The following is a 22,870-nucleotide window of genomic DNA, read 5'->3' as shown; positions in this document are numbered from 1 at the left end:
AGCCTAGTAACATACTTATATAAAATCAATAACACTAATACAAACATAGTCTCAATGTGTCATTATTCCAATATATTCTTGTAGGTTTGATGATAGACACACTAAATCATTACATAGAAATGAACATATATATATTATATGCATTTATGCTAAGTTTCATTCTTTAGGACCAACAGAATAGGAAAGAAAGACTTACCATTCTTCTTATAGAACATGATTTCTCCTTTAAATTCTATCTTTTCCTCCAACGATTTCTCAATTTGAAGAATCATCTGCTCATTTGTTTCAGCACCAAGTAAAAATTTGCAGCTGCAGCTCTTCTGCATGACTTCAGTCCGTGCAAATCCAGCAAGCTCACAGAAGCCATCAGAGCAGTAAACAATGGGGAATCCTTTAGCCACCTGAGCATTTGCAAGGATGAAGTTACTATCTGCAGAAGAACACAAAAGTAAAATATGAATTAAGTCTAAATTCTACGCCGCTTGACACAGTCTTTCTTTAGCATCATAAGAAGGAACAAGTGGACAGACATTTAAAAACAGAGTCCGAGCTGCCTGCAAACAAGAATCTAACTTCTGGTTTCAGACTATTATTGTTAAATTAAGTCAAGTCTAATAGTCCACAGATCATCATACAATAGTTCTTCATGGCTTTGTACAGTTTACCTCACTGTCTCCCCTCAAGGAATACTTTATTATGGCTGCCTCTGAGGTAGGTATCAACACATTAAAACAACCACTTGACCAAACACTGGTGAAAAATATCAAAATTTTGGAGAAATTTGAAACTTTGTGTTATGCTGCCACTCAGACCACTCTGCAGTCTGAACAGCTGATGTAAATGCTACATCATAAAAAACCAAAAAATCTCCATGGTCTCAGTAAGACAATGTTGACCTATATCAGCACTCAAACTAATTTATTCTATATAATTTTGCAAGGGAATCCTTAAAAGTGCAGTTGAGTGATATGCCAGGCTACGTGGAATTAGGGACATTCTAGACTACATGGAATTATTTATCCCTTGTGGAGTGTGGGGTTAATTTTGTTGAGGTTTTTTTTGTTTGTTTGTTATTTGTTTCCTTAATTTTGTTTTTTAGGAAAAAGGATTAAATATTTCACCCAAAATCAGCCATCTGTCTTTTGGAGCCCCACCATACTTCTCCCATATGAAACAGACACATCAAAGATTCACCATTTTGTTATACTTAATGATCTTTATAATTTTTCAGTGTGTTTAAGCTGCAACCATTGTGCATGATACATTCAAGAGGAGCATGTTGACATGGGCATCAATCAACAAAATGCGGTGTTTTAATTTGATTTCAAATCTTTGGCAAGTCTAAAAGCTGAACCTATTGGCAGCCTAATAGCTCATTCCCATCCACTGCTGAAATGTTTTTGAAGGCATTGTGCCTTAAACCTTCACCTTCAGCCTATGCCAACAACTCTGGCCCTTTACAGTTTTTTCAGTTATCAGGGAGACCTTTTCCAGATAACATATGAACTTTTCATACAGTTTTTTTGCCTGTGTTTTCTTATCTTGAAGTAAAAAAAAAAAAAAAAAAAAAATTCTGGGCAGAATTTGTCTACATTTCACATCGAGGGAGGACTATTTTTTGCCTATTGCTTGTTAAGAAATGTTTACCTTACAGCTTGCTAGCAGGAGCTTAGGAGCAGTCTAGTCCCAAGACAGATACCTCTCATTTTTCAGACTTATGTGCAAGTGAATCCATGTGTATGTATTAAGGAGAAATACTATTAACTAACCCATAATCCCATGATAAATATTCATAAAATTTAAAGAGAAAGAAATGAATTATTTTAATGGAAAACTCAGGTTGATATGCCTAATCCCCATACAGGGATATATTATTTATGATTGGGAAGGGAAGGACAGAACTCATAAACTAAAACAGAGGAAAAATAAGTCTGTTTTTCAGTCTGAACCATCGTAAGAGTTCTATATCTGTGAAATCCCAACAACTTCAGCTATGTTACTCTTCAATTACCCAAGGCATAAAATACTGTCTTATACTGCTAAGATTTCAGTAAAGACAATGGAGGTTTATTAAATGATCAATTTGCTCTCAAGACTTTCCTTCAGTTACCCATATTTTGTTTACATTTAATTAAATTCTTTCAACAAATGATGGTTATGTTAAAACATTCTTTTCCCATTTACCAAATAATGTGTTTTTAAAATGCATCCTGGTTCAGTGCAGTGCTTGACTTAGCCTGTCATTTTTATTTGCCTAACTGGGGAATAAGCATCATTACCATTCATGAACTAACATGCTGCTCCCCCTGTCAACACAAAACTAAATCCCCACACTGCCAAAAGAATTAAAATCATATGCTTGCAGTGTATAATGACAGTGTGACAGTGCAGGACCTGCAGATCATTCATACCAAATACATTTGTAGCTAGCAAATTAATTTACTTCTCTGTTTCTTGTTGTTTAAGATGCAATTATGTGGTGCAAAGGCTGCTGTGGGGTTTTGCTTTTCTTTTTAATTCTAATTGTTCAGAACTGTATGAAGCAGAATATGGAACAACAAAAGGAAAAAAAAGGTAGAGAGGACGTGCAGTAGTGAATGAATATCATTATGAACAGGAATACACTGGAGCTTACCAACCATGCCATGATTTTATGAAAAATGTAAGGTGGCCAAACTCTATTGTCATTTACACCAAAATAAACCCAGAATAATTGTAGTTACTTTAACATTCGTGGAATAAACCAGTTTACTTATGAAAACCAATCCAGTACCAGCTAGAATAAGAGCCAATCTTTCTCTTAATATCAGCAGATGTCTGATAAGGCTTGTAAGCCTAATTTTACTGAACTTTTTGAGTACAACAGCAAAGCATCAGCATCAGGAAAATACAATCAGAACTATATTTGCTGTTTTTCTTGAGCTTGAAGTTCAAATAAAATAATGAGAGATGCACCTATAATCGCAAACTAGTACACTAAGGGACATATTTAAATCATTTGTTAAAAAATTTCTTGTCATACCAAAAAGGATCAAGAAACATTATGCCCAATAATTACATGTATCATCCAATTCTTCAGTAACATTTATTAAGTGATTAACATTTACCTATTACATAAGGGAAATTAAAAAAAAAAACAACCAAAAGCCAAACAAACCCATACCTTAAAATACTCTGGTTAAAAGTTTATTTAGTTCTGTAATTTATTTTTATAGCTTCAAATCTTTACTATCACTTGCTATTACTCATGCATGTAAAACACCATAAAATATTTTAAAAAAACAAGTACTTAGGGTGAAATTTCTATCATTCAGGCTTTGTTGTGACACAAAGAACAAACCCAGCATTTAATTTCATGATCTTCAATGATAGCTAGATGGGTTTTAAAATCTAGAGTAAGATAAATGACATTTTCTTTAGAATAACTTTTTAGAAACCTATGGACTGAAAGAAAACACATTTATTTATTTTTTAATTTGCAGCAGGAAAGTTGCAATGAGTGATACAAACCTATTGGTCCATATATTTTGGTAAATGTTTGTGTGTAGATTGCTACACTTCCATAATAATATAGAAGTTGTTGAATTCCATATTATTCTTTCAGCACATTGGCCTGAATATTAAGTTATTTTATTCAGGTTGATCAGAAGACAATATTAGATTACTGGTAGATGTTTCTTTTAAATTTTATTTTTAGATAAGAAAATACATCAAAGATAAATACTTGGTCTATTGAGAAAGATGTAACGCTGAACTTTGGGGCATTTGGAACAACAGGGTAGAGCTGCTGAAAAGCTGTGTAAGAATGAACAGATTTGGACTATTGAGGAATAAATCTGGTGCAGGTAGTTCAGTTTGCCAACTGCACACTGAGATGCAGATTGAGCTCTGGGTGGGAGCCTGAGGCAAGAGACCATGAACTGCCAACCCTTTGGTTAGCAAAGGGCACAAAGATGGGTGGATGGACTCTGAGGGACACAGCCGGAGTAGATGACTCAGGAGAAAGAGAGAGACTTGTGTGAGGAGAGACTGCAAGGATATAAAAGCCCAGAGGTTCCTTTGTTGAGGGTCCTCCTTGGAGGCACCAGCTCAGGCTGCTTCTGTGCTGCTGTGCCATGAATAAATGGCTTTATGGAAAGAGTCACCTGAGGGTCTGCTCTGGGAAAGCTGGGGTGGATTGGGTAGGGAAACCTGGTCTGACTGTGTGAGTGTGGGATGTTCAGGGAGACCAGCAGGCACCTGTCAGGTCACTGGAGCCACCCATAGTGAAGGGGCCTCAGTCCCAGCAGTGAAAGTCTCTGAACGGGGCGTGTGACTGGCAGAGAAACAAGAGAATGGGCAGACTGGATGTTCTCTCACTGTTTGACCATCGGTTTCAGCTCAGAAATTAAGTGCTGTAAGTCTCTGCAAAATAAATTTAAAAATTCAAATTGGATAATTGTATACTAGCTTTGGATAAAAATACTTGGTTTTATGTCCAAGCCTGCACAGGTTAGGCAAAGGATGATTTAGAAGTGCTTCTGTTAAGACAGGACAAGAAGTGTAGATACAAAATATCCAACATTCACCAGGTTTTCCTTTAGCAGCAAGTCAGCAGAGATGGATGAATGTAAGAGAGGTCCCTAACTAGTCAGCGCAACTTAAAAGCAGATATTTTTCAATTGTGATTCTTTTATTTTAAGCTCATTTTCTATGAAGCTCAAATTACTTTTTCACGTGAAAGTTTGAAGGAAGACTATTAGGAGCTTGCACATCTGCATTCATTTCAGAAGTAGAACATACTGGAGAGGATAGGACATTGATCAACAGAAGATTCATGTGGTTTCCAGAAATCTCTACCAGAAACACATCATAAAGCCAGAGAATCAAATAAGATGAACCAGAACCTTGCTAACTATACCTTCAATCACAGGCTTAGACACTGTTGCCCTGTTTCAATGATACCCAAAAATTATAACCAGAGAAATGGAAGAAATTTAGATCTTATGCTGTCTGATACAGAGAATCTTATTCTCTAAACATCCCATGACAAAGTTTTAGAATTGAGATAATTAAAGAAAAAGGCTTTATGCAATACCCTTCCTCCTAATTAATGCCCACAATTTATCTGAATGTTTGTAATGACACTGGGCTACATTTTCACTCCGCACTCCCTTCATAAATCCTACTGTCATATCTAGCAAAAATGACAAAAGGGTTTTTGCTTTAATACTGTGGCTATGTGTGCTATAAATCTCATCATTGTGCTTCCCCAGTTCGTTTAAAAGTTCTTTTCAATCAAAGTCCAGAAGATTTCATGAAGAGAATACCTATCTGACGTCTTTTGCAACTGAGCAAAGCCAACAACCATTCTAATTTTAAATATTAAATTATTTAAGAATTAAAGAGGAAGAAAAAATCCTACAAAAGAAAAAATCTTTAGCAATTAAAGAAGCTGCATTAATTAAGCAAGTGACTCACACAGTTACTCTATTGATTGTAGAACAGTCCACAATTCTTCTGGATGAAAGGATTTACTACACTTAGATTTGATTCCATAGTTTGTACACAGGCAACTTAACAAGGGAAATCTCATTTCAGGTTCATGCAAATTACCGTGACAGGCAACATGACCACGTTAACAGTTAAGATTACTGATTAATTGAATGATTAAAGTAGCATATGAAAACATTTAGCTTTATGTCAGCATATTTAGATGCAAGTGAATTTAATTAGAGCTCACAAGCATTTGCCAGCTAGTGTCTTTTGAATCTGATTGAGACCAAGATGATTTTTATAATGCATACACTTCCAAATATTAAAATTCCTCTTGAAAAATCTCAGCACAGTTGACTGGGTCACTAATGTGAGGTGAAGATTTATCTAGATCTAAGAAAGTCAGAAAGAAAGCTGTTTATACTGATACTTCCTCCCACTATTCTGTAAAAATGAATTCATATTCCAGTGAATTTACAGTAGTACAGTGAAAGGTAGAACTATTGCATTAAAAAGTACAAGTATGGACAGATGAACAAAAGGCCTATCACTGTAAATCACTGTAACCTTTATAACTGATTTCATCAGCCAACTCCTTTCATTTTGAGGAGATGTATTTATAAAATTTGGTAACAGCTACAAATTTAGAGTACAAAACAGTATTTGAAGTACCCAGCCCTATGGACTCAGCTCAAGGGGTAAGCTTACATAGTTCCCACTTGACCTGAACTGACAGGAATAATTTCCTGTAAGTAGAAAAGTTCTGAATTCAGCAGCTAAGAACTAAACCTTTCATTTTGTATTTACAAAAATATTTAGTCTGACACTGAAAATGCTTTACTGTATACAATATTTATAGCTACAAGAAGAGTTAATCTGCAGTGCAGTTCAGCATGGGGATGTCTAAGCAAAATTTGGGCATCTGGTTGCTAAATCATCCCCCAGTCTTATCGATAAACACAGATCATAAGCCACTTGAGAGACTTGGTGTTTAACGATCTTAAACCCAGCTTTCATTGCCATTAGTGCATCAGGTCAATACTGGAATAATGACTGCAGCTATCTGCATGACCAGTAAAATTACCTATTCCTAGGAGAAAGCAGACCAAAAAGCCAGACTATATCAGAAAGAAACAAAGTGGAAAACAAAACCAGTAGCGAACCTCGTGGTACGATAGGCTTCTGGCATCTTAGTGAGGAAAAAAATTATTTGCTCCTCCATTAGGAATCTTTGTGCATGCTCTTATTGCTTTTCTAATCTCAGTATCATTTGCATCTACCTGAACTCTAAAATATAAGACTGAGAAGGACTATGTTGAAATAGTAACACTGCTGTGACTACTCATGTATCGTCACAGAGCACCTTTCAAATAAACAATCAGTACAATTGTAAAGGGTGAACTATAGTAAAGGAAAAACACTTTCAGCAGAGATGACTTTTAAATTCTTCAAAATTAAGCTCCACTAGAAGAAGTAAAGAGCTACATCTTTTCCTCAGGAGGAAATATGAATTAGTCTAAAATATCTTTGCTTTTTTCTTTATATTTATCTGGAATTACAAATTCACATATGCCAGTTTAATCAAGGTTAAAATGAAATATTTCTTTTCCCACCCTTAAGCTTTGTTGATACTGACAAAATTTTACTTTTCAGTAAAAAAAGATTACATTCTATTTGATAAGCATTATTTATGTTATTGATTGTGCAGTGACTCCCAGTACACTGTGCAGATGTAACTAAAAAAGCTATTTTGCAGTTGTCAAATATTTACATGTCAGTTTTAAAGGCATTGAAGTGCTGCAAGTAAAACAGCACATGGCACTGGAAAAAAAGAGGAAACAAACCCAAAACAGAACAAAGGAGACATTAACAATCAAGAGACACTGTAACTCATGAGTCACCAGCATGTTGTGACAATGTGCAGTGTCGTCCAGGAGTTACTTGCTGGGTGCTTGTTTTTCTGACAGGACTGAACCCTATATTCCTCATGAGGGAATTCAGCTGTTGTTCAGTGTATTCTGTGAGTGCCCACTGCAGAGCAGAGTGCACAGGTTCACACTTCCAGGGGAAGCATATTTTACAATTTCTCCAATAAAATACATGGAAATTTTAAATTCATCCACCAGACAGAAATGCCATTTGTGTAACCCAGCTATATTTGATTTGTTGTTTGGGTTTTTTCCAACTGTTATATTGATTTAATTCACCTGGAATTTAGAAGTGGAATTGCTATAAATCAAACTAACACATAGGGTTCTCATAAGCTCAAATCATATAGCTCAATGATTTAAGAGCCTGGGACCATGATTTGCTTTCGAGCGTTCAACCGAGAGAAAGGTTTGCAGACAACACTCTTCCTGAAAAGAAATATTTTCAAAGACAAGAGCCACATCATCAACAAATATTTATTAATGTGACCTTGTCCATACCTTCCTTTATCACTTGTCTGAAATAGGAATGAAATAAGGAGTTGAAAAGTGTTGTATTTACAGCTGTATTAAGCACATGTCATCTACTCACAATTGGTGCTCAGTTTGCAGACATATTGAATTTTCAGCATTGCATAATATTTTGTGGTTTTAGTATCCTACACTTGCCTGTACCATGTAACATGCCTGATGAACCTGTTTGTAACACTACTGCAGTGGATAACCCTTTGAATATTTGCACTCAATGTACACACTGCTACTGATACTGCAACATATGAGCAGCCATGTGTTACAGATGCTGCTTATACAGCTAGTGGAAGAATACAGGGGAAAAGATTTACCAGACATTATTCTTGCATAACTGAGAGGAAGAACATAAGCTAGACATTTTGAAGCCAGTGTGAAATGGCTGTGAAAGATCATGTTCCTGGCTCTTTGAAATCTAATGCTCCTTTCTTCTTATGAGTCTGTGTTAATTATGGAGTGATAGCTCAGGGGCTTGGAAAATATCTTGACACCATCTATACTGGAAACAAGAAACTGAATTTCTTTACAGCGTGATGATGCAGAGTTCAAGAACTATTCGCCGACCATTGGGAAAGTTTCATCTTATCAATTTGAAATGAAGTGGATATGGTCTGGAAGACACTAAGTATCTGGAAGTTTTGCAGCAAAGGAGCACATATATGAATACACAGCGAAATTGCCTGGGTTTTGAAATGAGTAGATTTCATGGAAATTTGTTTCCCCTTTGAAAGTGACCATGTTAAAACAACTTTGTGGATTCTATGTATTCTATATTAAAGAATGTTATCAGTAAGAACATAAAGAAAATATTTCCAACACAGAAATATAAGGAGATATTAGTGCAAAGAGAGTAGAAAATCTTTATGGTCCTTCCACTTGCTTCTACCATGCAAGGCCAGAAGGTGTTTAATGTCCACATGCTAAGCAAAGGGAACTTTCAGCCACTATTCCCAAGAAGAATGAAGGAGGAGAATTTACACTTGCACCCTGGAAGTGGCCATGAAAGAAAGAGGGACCAAGCTATGCCCTCTGGAGAGACTTCAGTGAGGCACGAATCATAAACACACTAATTCTCCTCTGGTGACAGTGGGGCATTTCATGCCAAGTGTCCTCAAGTGAACAAAATTATGTATCCTCAGAACAGAACCAAACCCACATCCGGGTTTAAACTGAAGGCAAAAGGGATGGTGATCATCCTTCCTCAGCACCATCTGCCTAATGCAGCACTTGTACTCCTCAGAAGGTGGTGCAGCATCCTCAACTTTTGCATATGATTTTCATTTTCACAGGTGAGATACACAAATGACAATGTCAAAACCACTATCTGTTCAGATACCACGTGTTGCTATTATATTCTCTGAATAAGAAACTTTTCCCATTTTATACAAGTGCTATACTACCCTGAAGTTGTTACTCAAAGAGGCTCAAAGCTGATTTTCATGTATGCTAGACCATATACATAATTTCTGGCCTTTTCACTCACTTTTACAATCCCCTATGACTCCCATGACAATTTCATGACAGCTTGTGGTGAGTTTTACTGTATTGATTTTCCCCTATAATTATTGTACTTCAACATTAAGGTGTCAGAACTTTAAGAGTAACTATTTTGAACCTTTGTAGTTGATATGCTCACCTCTCAATCCCTGAAATTAAAGGATAATCCTGAGTTAATTTTAATGGGGAGTAAAAGCAGACTCCCTTGTGCCTATTCCAGTGAAATGAGCTGTCTGTAAACAGCAAGAATTTCTGCATGCATTTTTCTCAGAGAAGCAAAATTAATCTGAAATAATACAATCAAAAAGAAAGTCTGTTCCAAGAACGTTCTTCTGAAAAATTGACAGGAATCATATTAAAAATGGTTCATAAAATAATGAACAGTGTCCAAGAAATGTCATTTCCAGAGGGGAAAGTTGTTTACTACACTATTTTCCATAATAAAGAATTACATAGTATATCCCAAACTCACCCTTTCTGAATAAAAAATCCTAAGAATTTCAATATAAGGATTACTGGCATTGTCTTGAGCAAGATCTGTAAAAAACCAATATTTTGAAGGTGGAAAAGGATGAGAGGGAGGTTAGAGGTGAGAGTGTAAATAAGTTATCATATTCAAAGGAAAACAAATAATCTTGTAGTGGTTTTCTCACATGAGAATGATCTCATAAAAAATCCAGAGGAAAAATGCTAAAAATATGTGGAAGGATGAGTTTTCTCGTAGAATAAACAAGTAGAATAACCTTAATGGAAAAGCAGATGTATGAAGTAGACATGGGCTATTATTCCTTATAATAAAGCTCCTATGGACCTCCTGAATGACTGGTGTAGCTTACAGCAGGAGTACCTGAGCTTAGACCTACTGATTTATGCAAGATATACAAATAATCAAGGCAGAAGCTGCTTGGGGAACCAGAAAGGCTTGAAGTGAACACTGCCATAAGATTGTCTTCTGGAGAAAAATCCGGATTTTGGCTGAAGAAATGAATATGATCTGGAAGATTCAAAGCAGCTGGAACTTTTCAGTAAACTTTTTTCAGTAAAGGAGTACCTATGTAAATACATAGTGAAGTTGCCAGGGTTTTGATTACCTTAGAAGAAGAAAAAATACTTTGGACTAAGTAGTGTCTCAATGAAAGAAATCAGTCAAGGAAGAGATTGCTATAAAAAAAATCTCTGAACTGAACCCCAAAGGACTTAAAGAGTGCAGATAACAGAAGAAATACACCAAAATCATGATAGGACTGAAGATAGTTACCCAAATCTAGACCTTTTTGTGCCTTCTTGCTTTGTTCTCTTTCTAGTTCTTCTTTTAGAGGAAGTAAAGAGACTAAGTATCACAGAACCATCTTTGGCATTTCTAAAGCAAAAATTTTATTCTTCCACAGAACAAAACCAATACCCCTTCCTGCCTCTTTTCCCCAAAGTGCTATTTAAGCATAAAACCCCCAAATCTTACTTCAGAAAGAGACTCTCATGAGAACAATAGGCCAATGCTCAATAATTAATGCAAGTCCCAAACCTCCAAAATCCCAGGAAAATGTTATTTATTAACTGTACTGCAGTGAATCAGCATCATTAGGGAACCAGGTAGCTTTTCTGAGAATTCTATCAGTCAAAACATACAAATTACATTTGGGGTTTTAAAAAAATTATTCTTACTGCTCCAAAATAGTTTAAAGTAAAAAAAACCCAGTTGTTGGCACTATACTTGTAAGACAAAGGCAACACTATTTTTGTTCCACAGGAAAAAAGTATAAGAATGCTGCAATCTAACTCCAGTGTTGTTATGGGAGGTAGTTGGAAGTCTTGCTTAGTTTTGCTGGAGCTCAATCTGAAGAAAGTGGTGGAAAATATCTTGACAAATGGCAGCAGGTGCTTGTATCCGGGTGCAAAGTTTTCGTGCTAGAGATACTCATTCATTCTGAGAGTTTAGGAATAATTTGTAGAAAGGCAGATATTTATATCTTTGTCTCATCAAGTAAAAGTGGCACTGAGCAAACAGAAAAATACTAAAAATACAGAAATAAGGTTCTATAAATCACACTTAGCAAAAACACCAAAAGTAGAAGAAAGCTATAAATTACAACATGATTGTACTGCCACATTTCCTGTGCAACCTGATGCTGTAAATTTGGAAATTCATTGCTGCTCTAGATACTGTTTTGAAAGTAAAAAATTTATTCAGAGACTAAAAATCAGTTGGAGAATTTAACCAGCAGCATCATATACACATCATATACACACAGAAATGTCTTTTGCAATTCAGGTGGCCAAACACTGAAGCAAGGTAAAACCTTTCCTTTAACCTACTCAACCTCAGTATTGGGGTCATGAGGTTCAACTCCACTGGAATGGCGGGAAGTGACTCCTTCAAGAATACTCAGAATAAGGACCTATATTTACCATATGTGGAGGGTCTGGTGACCAATATCCTCCATGTCTAGTCCAGACCGGGCATTTTCTTAAAGCACAAGAAGTGGGTAACATCAGCATCAAGCCAGGATAGAATTCAGAACACTTCTGTACTATGCATACACAGCCAGGCTCTAAGTGTTGAGTAAACGACCTGACCTGGCCCATGTCTTTCTTTCTTGCAAATAAAGGTCAAAGAACATCTGTAACCCACTACAGGTGGTTTTCTTATTATGCTGATTGAATAACCTTAGTGCATGAAGTAGGCATCTGAACTTGTGGATTATATTGTGATGTAGGGAAAGTATTCCATTTCAGATCACTCCATATGTGTAAATATGTGTAAATAGGGTCATTACACAGACTGTGCAAAACAGCATAAATTAACTTTCTTAAGTTACAACAGCAACAATGAAAACTCTGGGCAAAACTTCACAAAATCTATGACTCTTGGTCAATGTCATAGGTTGGCAAGCATAGTCCCGGAAGGGATGTCCTTGCTAAGGGGTGCTTACAGCTTCTTCTGGGACCTGATAGAACCTATCAGCTGGCCAGTTTGAATATGGACAATTCTTTAAGCCACTTAAAATTGTGACCGCCTCTGTGATCCACACTTAAGAATAGACAAACTCCCCCCCCCAAGCTCTCTCTCGTTTCCGGCGCTGGGACAGGTGGCTGTGGGCCCCGTGTGGGGGCCAGCGGGCCGGGCCAGGCCGGGCCGGGCCACGGCCAGCCTGGAGCCATGGACCTGTTCCAGCCATGGAACCCCCCCACTGCCATGCCGTGGGCAGCCGGAGCGGCTCGGCTCTCCCCCCTCTCCACTGTGATAAGAAAAATTCCAGCTGCAAGGCTGAGGTGAGATTAACCCTTTTAGTGCTGTGAAGAGCTGAAAACCTGAGGGAAGAGAGAGAGGAGATGCTTAAAGCTGAAAGTCTGTTGTGAAGCTATGATATATCAGAGTATCCTGTTGTAATTTCATGAAGATCTGGGGGGTGGAGTGTTCAACTCGTAAGCAAAAGCACCTGCGCTGAGATAGGCAGATGCTGACGCAGCTGTAATTTCATGAGAAGTTTGGACAGGGAGAGATGAACCAGATGAGGACTTTTGCTCCAAACGGGAAAGGAGAAAACCTCAGTTCCTAGACATGGTCCCAGAGATAGTCCTAACGATGAAGGTGAGGAAGACCCTTTGCTCCCAGGGAAGGAGAAGAGCCTTTGTTTTTGTTTCTGAACGGATCAACCTTAAAATTGTACCCCAAAAAACTTCAAGAGTGAACCCTCGAGAGCAGTTGCGAGAAAAGCTGCAAGTCGGGGGAAGGGACTCACATCGCAAGCAGAGAGACTCCTCTTCCTAAATGGACTGAACAATATTTGGAAGTGGGCGGCTGTCTCGGTGTGACAATGTTTTCATAGCATGAGCAAGAGAGACTCTTCTCTCTAAATGGACTGAACAAGGTTATTATGGAAGTGGTAAAGAGACTGAACATCTTAAGGGTTGTCTTTTTACATTGTCAGTGGGAGAAGGGAGGAAGGTGGGGGGGGGAGGAGGAGAGTTCTGAAGGTGGTATAATTTTTTTTTCTTTTCCTTCTTTTAGGTCTGTTAATGAACTTCTTTATATTCTTTCAAGTTTGGTGCCTGCTTTGCATTTCTCCTAATTCTTATCTCACAGAAGATAAACAGTAATGAGTATTTTGGGCCAAACCACTACACTAAATTGGTGTTTCCGCCCAGTTACAAACCCAAACCGCTACAGTCAAATATAACAAACAGTATGAAGCATGGCCTTTTAAGTCAAATAAGCTCCCACAAGCATAGAAAACATGATACAGTGGATTTGCATCAGAAATAATAACAAATGTTTTGTGTTGTCTTAGGTACTACAGTTGTAACCCTGGCAATATTACTTGCCAAGGACTCTTGCTTAGAGCTTTGTACCCTTTACCTGCATTGTTGAGGCAGTTTTCAGTGTCTGTAGTATTTTTTCTTTATTCTCCACATATTCATGTCCTTATATCACACTTCTTCCAGCCTTGCACCTGCAAGGCTGAATAGTGGTAGGCTCTCACAGTAAGCACCTAATACTGTCTAAGAATTACCCCTCTATTCCCACTCTCCTTATCTCACTTCATAAGATATCAGTTTATTAGACAGAACAAAAACACTGTGCACAAGCAAGTAATTCATACTGATTTATGTATCAATCAATGTTAACCTGTAAGAGATGTACACACAAACTTAACAAGTAATAAATACACACCACTGCTAGCTAATTCATCAATCAGCACTAATGCCATTATTTAATGGTAACAACCAGTGGGAGAGAGAGGGAGGGTTAAACGAGGTTCTGAAAAAAGTGGATATTGATAGAGAAAAACCAGGTGAAAAATCATCTACTTCACTGCCAATCACTGCACTAGAGAACTGCCCAGAACTCCTCTAGGAATCCTGTTACTGCTTTCCAAGTCGGCTAATAGAGAGGTTTTTCCTTCTCCCAGTGCACTCTCCATCCTTTGTCAGTGCTATTAACGTGCACTTTGTTAGACGCTTATGTTCTGGAGTGCTTTACGAGCATATACACACAAAAATTAAAAAAGTCCTCTAAGCTGCTTTGATCATGAACCAAAATTTAAATTAAGAGACACTAAAGAGGGGAACAGAGAGGGAAAAAATTAGAAATAGGGGGAAAAATTTGATTAAAAAGTGGGGGGGAATTCAGGAAAGTTGCTATTGACATAATTGGCTTGCCACTTCAAGAGGACACTGTGGGATACAGATGTCTGCACAGGTCAGATTGTTAACCTCTTGTTTTCACTTCCTCACTCCACTTCATTAAAGATATTGCAAAGAGAAACTTGCATAAGCAGTGAGTTTTATATATTAAGATATTTTTATAATCAAAGACATCATAAGAGGTAAATTTTTACAATAATACCTTGAAGTTTATTTTTCACTATGTAAAAATGCGTAATTGATTTGAATAATTCAAAATTATTTGGAATGCTGTCACAGGATTAAGTTTTGGGCTTGTCCCAGAGAAGTGTTTCCCCATATTTCTATCCCACCAATTAATTGACTATATTTCAAAGGGTTCTTCAGAAGCAGGAAACATATTAGGTATTTCTCTAGAAGTACTACTAGCTAGCTTTTAATTAACATTTAAATTTGCTTTTAAAAATACCTTCTCCATATAATCTCTGCATTGTAAGAGTACGATTTCAAAAAATTATTCATGCATCCATGAAATGCAACAATTTAAACTAATACTAAAATTAAATAAAAATTTAATCAAAGTTTCAAATAAATGAATGTTCATTATGTATTATTGTGGCTTTATAAAAAAGAAAAAGAAGATGAAACCAAAGGTAATAAGGATAAGTTCTTTTTTTACCATTTCATGGAGCATAGTAATGAAAATATAAAACAGCACACAGGGAAAAAAATCAATTAAGAAAAGAAATAAAGAAAACCATTTCCCAAAGCTTTTGTTCTTCTCAGGATATAGCCTCAATAATGGATTAACTGACATTTTTGCAGCATGCATGCAAGAAAAGTAAATATGCTTGGACCTCTGGAAACTAATACACTGCTTATATTTCAGTAAAGTATTTTCAGTTCGGTTTTTTATCCCCACATTTTTAGTGAATGAGTAAATTGGTAATGTATGAATGGCATTCAAAGGACCAAATTCCATGCCATAGATACTAAATTTCATTCTTCAGAGGCACTCTCAGCAGTTTGTTTTAATTGTAGAGGTCATCCAGGTCCTCTGCTTTAAACAATGGTCAAACATTTCTCATCTATTTAACCACCTGTTCTGGCCTCCACTGCCACTGCAATTGGCAGAACTATCACTATTTCTTTAAGTGGTCTGAATCCCTAGGAAAGGGGCTTTATGTTGACTATTATGGTATCTGTCTCTGTGTAAATTTAGGAGATAGGAAATAATGAGAGTGGAACAGAAATGGCATTTGCCTCAAACTTAAATTAAGCAAGAATCTGAGAATCACACGTTCTCTTAAACGTCTCTCTCTTAAATCTACAGTACTAAAAGGTTATAACGCAAAGGTTAGTCACATGGATCTTTGCCTTTGCAGCATTTAACAACTAATCTTATTCCTGAACAGCTTCCTCTTCCGTTTTGGCTTTCCTAGAGAAGAATGAATAACCTCATTCAGAGTTTGAGTCCCTTGATCATATCCCAACCTTCAAGAGATACAACTAAACCAGATTATTCTATTAGCTATATGCCCACAGTAGAAAAGTGATTAACCTAACAATCATTTGTACATATTTCAGCTTCCACAAGAAGTGAAGGAAACTATAAAACTTACATTTAACATCTTCCTGTGTAAAGAGAGGTAATGTAAAGGATTTCAATTTACAAGTATATTCCTGTACCATGTTACCACATTTTCAGTTACAATACAGTGAAATTCACATTTTTCAACATATTTGTATGCAGTTATTTGAATATTTAACTTCTGATTATTAGTTTCTCCATTTCTTACTGACATGCCAGACATTTTCAGGTACTGCTCTCAGTTATGCTGAAGAAGTGGGAGCTGATGTTAATTGACCCAGTCCTATCCAGCTGTTGAAACTAATGAGTAAGTTTTCACTTTCTGTAACTCAAACCAAACTAGAAGAAACAAATGGCCCTTTGTTTTATTGCATTTCCAAACCCGGTACGAATTGTTTCTAAAAAATCTTAGAGAAAAATTAAAATCCATATCTAGCCAAACACTTATGTTGCTACATGGACATGTAAGCAAGATTGGTATTGATCATGAAAACCCATTTTTGTAACTGAGGTGTTTCATTTCCTAAAGGATTTTTTTCTCTGCAAAGTGACAAGTAAACAGAGAACGTATTCATAACAAGATTAATATGCAATCGATAAAACTTTTCAGGAACATGATAATTCACAATAAGCTTGTTTCTCAGCTGGGAGACAGATGTGCCCCATTGATGTTCCACTGCGTTCAGCACCCCATCTCAGAACCCAGAATTACTGATGGTTGACTGACACCATTAGTGATGCACCACCTGGTGCTTTCACCCAAACAGTGTCCTGGCCAGCTTTGGTTTGAAAGGAAAATGAGGTGCATGCAAGCTCTCTGCTTTGCAGTCATGTTTCCTATTGTTGATTTCAAATTTCAGGAATATTTGCAAGGAAAATAAGTCCTAAGGAGGCCTTTAACAATAGATTCATAGCTAGTGAATTATAGACGTTCCTTAATTATTAGCCGTGAAACAAAAATTCCAGTTTCTTTAATGGGATGTAGAATAATAAAATCATAGAATTATTTAGATTGGAAAAGACCCTAGGATCATCAGGTGTATGGATATGGAGCTCCTCGCCAAGTACTTCCTAACTGCAGTCCACTATGAAAAGAGCATCTTCATAATTCCTTTCCTTTTGCCACAGTACTTAAATCCTCTTCCTTCTCTATCATAGTTATCCTTAAATGCACCCCTCACAATTCCCCCAGTTCCTCCCTTTCTTCTTGAGGTCCTTATCTATTTCAGTTCATACAGAAACGGGCAAAGCACATTGTCCTGGCCTGCCAAGGTGTGCATGGTTTGCTGAAGGCACAGGAGCTGGACACCTTCCACCCAAGTCGAACTTCTCAGGTGCTGGGAGCCAAACAAATGGCTCAAAATACATTATGGCTTTGGATTGTTTCTTCTGCAGGCCAGTTGCACAAACTTAATATTTTTAAACTCATCCAGCAAGTTCCCAAGTTTATTTTCTGGGGAAAGAGAACCGACAGAGAATAATACTACACACATCTTGTTCTCTTGGAATCAAGGCAAAAATAAGTGTTTGCATCATTATATTAATTTTAATACTCAGAATTTTAAGATGATGCAATGGTATTGCATAATGAATATTATGAAAGTAAAAATCTCTAAACAACATAGTTTACTTGATATAGATTTAGATCAATTCAGATTCAGTACAATCATTGATATAGAGTATGCTTACTTTTGTTTGGCATTGTTAAAATACACTGCTTTTGCTCATCCAAAGGTGTTAGTTTTAGGTCATTGCTGTACTGTGTTTTGCACAGTATAATGGTCCAGCATATATACTTTTGTAATTTTACTGAGCAGAAGAGACCAAATCAGATGGGACTCTTCTCAGGGTATTTGTCCACAAGAAGACACCTTTTTATTCAAGTTGTACATATAAACTATTTCAGTCACTGGGCTTTTTAGGGCACTTTTTTCTAATTTTTTTAAGAAGTTTTGAACCTAATTCTTCCTTTGGGTTGCTAATCTTCTCAAAAGTAAAGGTCACTGATCATGGTTCAAAGACACCTTATCCATAACTACAAAGTAATAGCTAGAATAGAAACTCTCAAGCTTGCTACTGAATGGATATGTAAATTGTATTACAATCCTTCATAAGATTCCTGCAGGAGTTGTGAGAGCACTGGCACTGAAGTGCCCTTTATTTCCCATTATTATTATTTCTCCCTCATTTTTTTCTTTTTCTTTACTTTGATTTCAATTGTATGCAAAAGTTGTCTCAAGGCATATCATGTTTTTCTGTCACATTATACATTAAAAAAGATTATTCTTGTAAGTATGATATTACCAGCTCAAGGCTAAACACTATACTTTTGCTTTCCACAATTATTTTCCATTTAATAGATTCTGAGTCCGATAATATTCAGCTGAATGGATCCTGACAAAATCTTGTTCAAATGCAACCTCTTTGGCCTTCCATGGTGTCCCTTTGGAGTCATGGATGCAGAACAAAACCATGTTATCAAAAAAAGAATAAAGCAAATTTGCTGATGGCTCCAAGCTCTGCAGTTGGCACACCTGATGAATGGGAAGCCATCCAGAGAGACTTGGACTGGCTTAAGAAACGGGCCCTTGGGAATCACACGAGGTTTAACAGGACCAAGAATAAGGTGCTACACCTGGGTGTTTGGTAGCAACACAGGTGGGGGCATGAACATATCGAGAGCAGCCCTGCCCAGAAGGTCTTGGGGGTGCTGCTGGATGAGAGGACATGACCCAGCAAGGTGCACTCACAGCCCAGAAAGTCAATTGTGTCCTGTGCTGCATCCAAAGCAGTCTGGCAGGTGACTCTCCCCCTCTGCTCTGCTCTGGTGAGACCACACCTGGAGCACTGCATCCAGCTCTGGGGTCCCAGCACAGGAAGGACATGGAACTGTTGAGGAAGGCCACCAAGATAATTAGAGGCACAGAACACGTCTCCTATAAGTAAAGGCTTACAGAATTGGGGTTGTTCAACCTGGAAAAGAGAACAATCCAAAGTGATCTAATTGTGGCCTTCCAGTATATGTAGGGAGCTCACAAGAAAGATGGAGAGAGACTTTTTACTGGGGCATGTAGTGACAGGACAAGTGGGACTGGCTCCAAACTGAAAGAATGTAGGTTTCTATTAGATATTAGAAAGAAATTCTTTACTGTGGGGGTGGTGAGGCACTGGAGCAGGTTGCCAAGAGAAGTTGTGGATGCCTCGTTCCTGGATGTGGTTCAAGATCAGGTCAGATGGGACCCTGAGAGCCTGGTCTAGTGAAAGGTGACCATGCCCATGGCAAGGGGATTAAAACAAAATGAACTTTAAGGTCCCATCTGACCCAAGCCATTCTATGATCTTATGATTCCTTGTTTCTGTGTTCTACTTGATTGTACTTTACTACTTAATGTAAAGGTAAGCAAGGTGGGAGGGGAGAACCAAACAAAAACTCTTTCCTGATATGCACCATCATTTCCTCTCCTTGATTCCCTAAAGAAACAGTTCATAATGAGAAGGAATTAACGCCATTTTAATCAATATATGCTTTTTCCACTTTCAAAAATGGGTTTATCTTCTTCATCTTTAGATATATATACTTAAAATTTCATTCTCCTTGCTCTCAGTTGCTCTGGTACATCTCCAGGGCACTCGTTTAACAGTAATAAATTTATCTTATTCTAGAAGAGATGGAAATCTGGAAACTTGGATTAAGTTTTAGTACTTTTGAAAATTATTTCAATTGGATCCATCACTTTCACCCTGGCAGCTGGCAAATTAGATTCTTATTTCAGTAATACTCATTTGCATGAAAATATTTTCTCTGCATGCTGAAGGAGAGACAATGATTTTAGGATCACAATCTAGCAATTAACCAATTTTATTAAATTGCAATATTGTTATCAAAGATAACCAGTGAAAGAGTAACTAAGGCAATAATCATTTTAGGTTGCTGTTTTAGTGTCAATAAATAGAATTTGTTTCTAAACTTCCACGTTCTCTCTTTTATAAACTGTTTTATTCCACTTTACAACAGATGTTACATTATTTATTCTCCTGCTATTTTTAGTTTGTTTTTGTTTCATTTTAAAAATTCTTTCTCCCTGCAAAACAAGAGTTTCAAACAGCATTCAGCTGTCAATCTGAAAATACGTGATGAGCTTGAAGCATGTGTTGATAGGTTTTTCATCTTTATCTGCTTAAGGGAGAAAGTATAATGGTACCAAAAGGACTAATTTCTTGTAAGTTAATACACTTAGAATATTTATAAACTATAAGGGAAAAGCAAATCGGATGGCATCCCTCTAAAAATGCATTAGTAGACCACTCAAAAGATTTTTCATAGAAAAGACGTTCCAAAGAGATCAAAGTCTTCTGCAAATTTTGCAATTTAATTTATAACATGAGTTTTCTAATCATTAATGCAAGGAGCATTATGTGAAGTTTAGAATGGAGTTCTTGTGTCTTCTGAGATCTCCCCTGAAATTGCAGACTGAGTAACTACTCCCTTGGTTCAATCTCTTAAAAATCCCCACTTTTTTCTCTATAAGAACTGTAACAAAATCAAGGTTTTCCCTGGCACCAGATCAGAAGTTAATTCAAGACTCATTCATGCTAAAGCTCTGCAATGTTGCGTCTATCTGCAAATCACTAACAGCAGAACTATGAAGAGACTTCAGCGAGCAAAACCATACATTCACTACTACTTTTACAAAAAAAGAGAACTTTTGATGGATTTTGTTATGTGACCTGCCTCTGCATGAATCTGAGCTGACTGAGCTGACTCTGCTCCAGCATACAGGCCCTGCTGGAAGAGACTGTTGTTAATACACTCATTCCACAAGTCTGATTATTAAAGATTATTTTACAGTTTTAGCATCTGATCTTTTACCAGAAGTTAAGTAAAACAAAACTGAAGCAAACATGTAAACAAGCAAAAACAAGCAAACTAATCAAAACACAGAAACACTTATAGTAGATTTTTGCTTGAGAATCAGTGCCCAGACTGAATTATATAACAATGGGTTTCAGTCTTCCCAAAAAAATCACTGGATTCATATGAATTATTATATTGGGGATGAGGATAGTTTGGGAGTTTTGTCACATGGGATAGAGTGATACTTCTTTTCCTCTCATGTTTATTTTACTTCTCTGATTTCTAGTATCTCCCCTTTTTCCTCACTTCTAATCATTCTATGTTTTTCTGATCAATTTTTCTAGTTCAATACCACTAAGTCAAGCCATTTTTAGTCCCACATTCCCAGACAGAAGATTACTGAACAAGGATGCAAAGGTGCTACCTACAACTGAGATGAAAAATTGAAGATGAAGACGGGAGCTAGTGTTTGTCTATTATTTTTGAGCTTGGAAATTAATTGTTTGTGACCTATTCATGCAGCCAGTTATAATGTACAATATAACAATTTCAGAGAGCAAAGGGTAGGTATCCTTTCTTACAGCCAAGTGCAGAATCCACCAATATAGCACTACAGATCTGTCATATTGACACAGGACATGAGGCAGATTTCCTTGCCAATACTAACCTACTCTTCTGACTTGCAAGAAGATTGTCATCTTGAAGAGATTCACAAAGGCTGGGAAAAGCTGACTGAAGTTAATAACTTGCTTTAAGCTGAGACATTGTGCTTAACCTCAAGATTAAAAACAATATGTAGAACAAATTAAGTTGGCTTAAACTGAAAATGTGTACTTCTATTTCTTCAAGCACATAGACAGAAATAAGGATTAATTAAGCAGTCCTTACGTCACTTGCAACTACTTAGCAAGTATTTAACAATATTTTCCAAGTCAGCTAATAAAAAAATTAGAATCATATCATTGTTTAGGTTGGAAAAGACCTCTAAAATCTAGTCTGACCATTAACCCATCACTGCCAAATCCACCATAAAACCAAGTCCCTGCGTGCCACATCTACACATCTTTTAAATATCTCCAGGGATAGTAACTCCACCACTTCCAGGGCAGCCCATTCAAATGCTTGTCAATCCTTTCGGTGAAAATATTTTCCCTAATATCCAATCTAAACCTCCCTTGTTGCAACTTGAGTCCCTTTCCAGCTGTTCTGTCACTTGTTACCTGGAGAAGAGGCCAACCCCCACCTGGATATATCTGCCTTTGAGGCAGTTGCAGAGAGTGGTAAGGTTCCCTCTCAGCCTCCTTTTCCCCAGGCTAAACACCTCCATCTCCCTCACTCCAGATCCTTCACTAGCTTTGTTGGCCTTCTTTGGACACACTCTAGAAATATGTAGGAATGCAGCAGTAATCTAAAATGAGTGATATAAGGAGAAATATGAATAGTCTGAGTCTGACATGACAATGTAGTTCTAAATGAGCAGACTTTCCATTATGGATAAAGAGCTGTAACAGACAAACAGAGCTTCCTTACTCTAAAACTGACATCTATTTGTTCTGGATTTCATTCTGTGAGTGAATGAAATTAGAGTTTTTCTATCAACTAAACATACATTTATTACATATTCTACCTTGCCAGTTCCAGCTTAAAAACAATGTTTATGGAGGGACTGCATTTATTAAGTGAGCTTTGAAAGTGGTCCCTAGATACAGCGATTCAAGTTTATTACACTGTAGGAGCATAAACTTGAGTGGCAACATGAGGCATATGTAGAAGAGTCACAGCAGTGTTTGTCAATTATAACTCCAGCAAGCTTGCAAAAAGATTTAGACTTTAAATTCACAGACCCTGTAGCCCCATGAAAATGAGTAGCCT

The 22,870-nt window shown here is 37.0% G+C and overlaps 1 protein-coding gene across 1 annotated transcript in view; it reads right to left on the bottom strand.

Annotated features, from left to right (window-relative positions):
* Positions 1-22,870, bottom strand: part of KCNH8 (potassium voltage-gated channel subfamily H member 8) — a 174,155-nt gene that overhangs the window by 116,482 nt on the left and 34,803 nt on the right. The window contains exon 2 of the mRNA XM_069005820.1: positions 197-430. Coding sequence (XP_068861921.1) covers positions 197-430 — 234 coding nt within the window. The remainder of the gene's footprint in view (positions 1-196; positions 431-22,870) is intronic.

This window comes from Aphelocoma coerulescens, chromosome 2 (genome assembly GCF_041296385.1).
Source record: "Aphelocoma coerulescens isolate FSJ_1873_10779 chromosome 2, UR_Acoe_1.0, whole genome shotgun sequence".
Lineage (NCBI taxonomy): Eukaryota > Metazoa > Chordata > Aves > Passeriformes > Corvidae > Aphelocoma > Aphelocoma coerulescens.
This window is presented reverse-complemented; position numbering and strand designations above follow the sequence as displayed.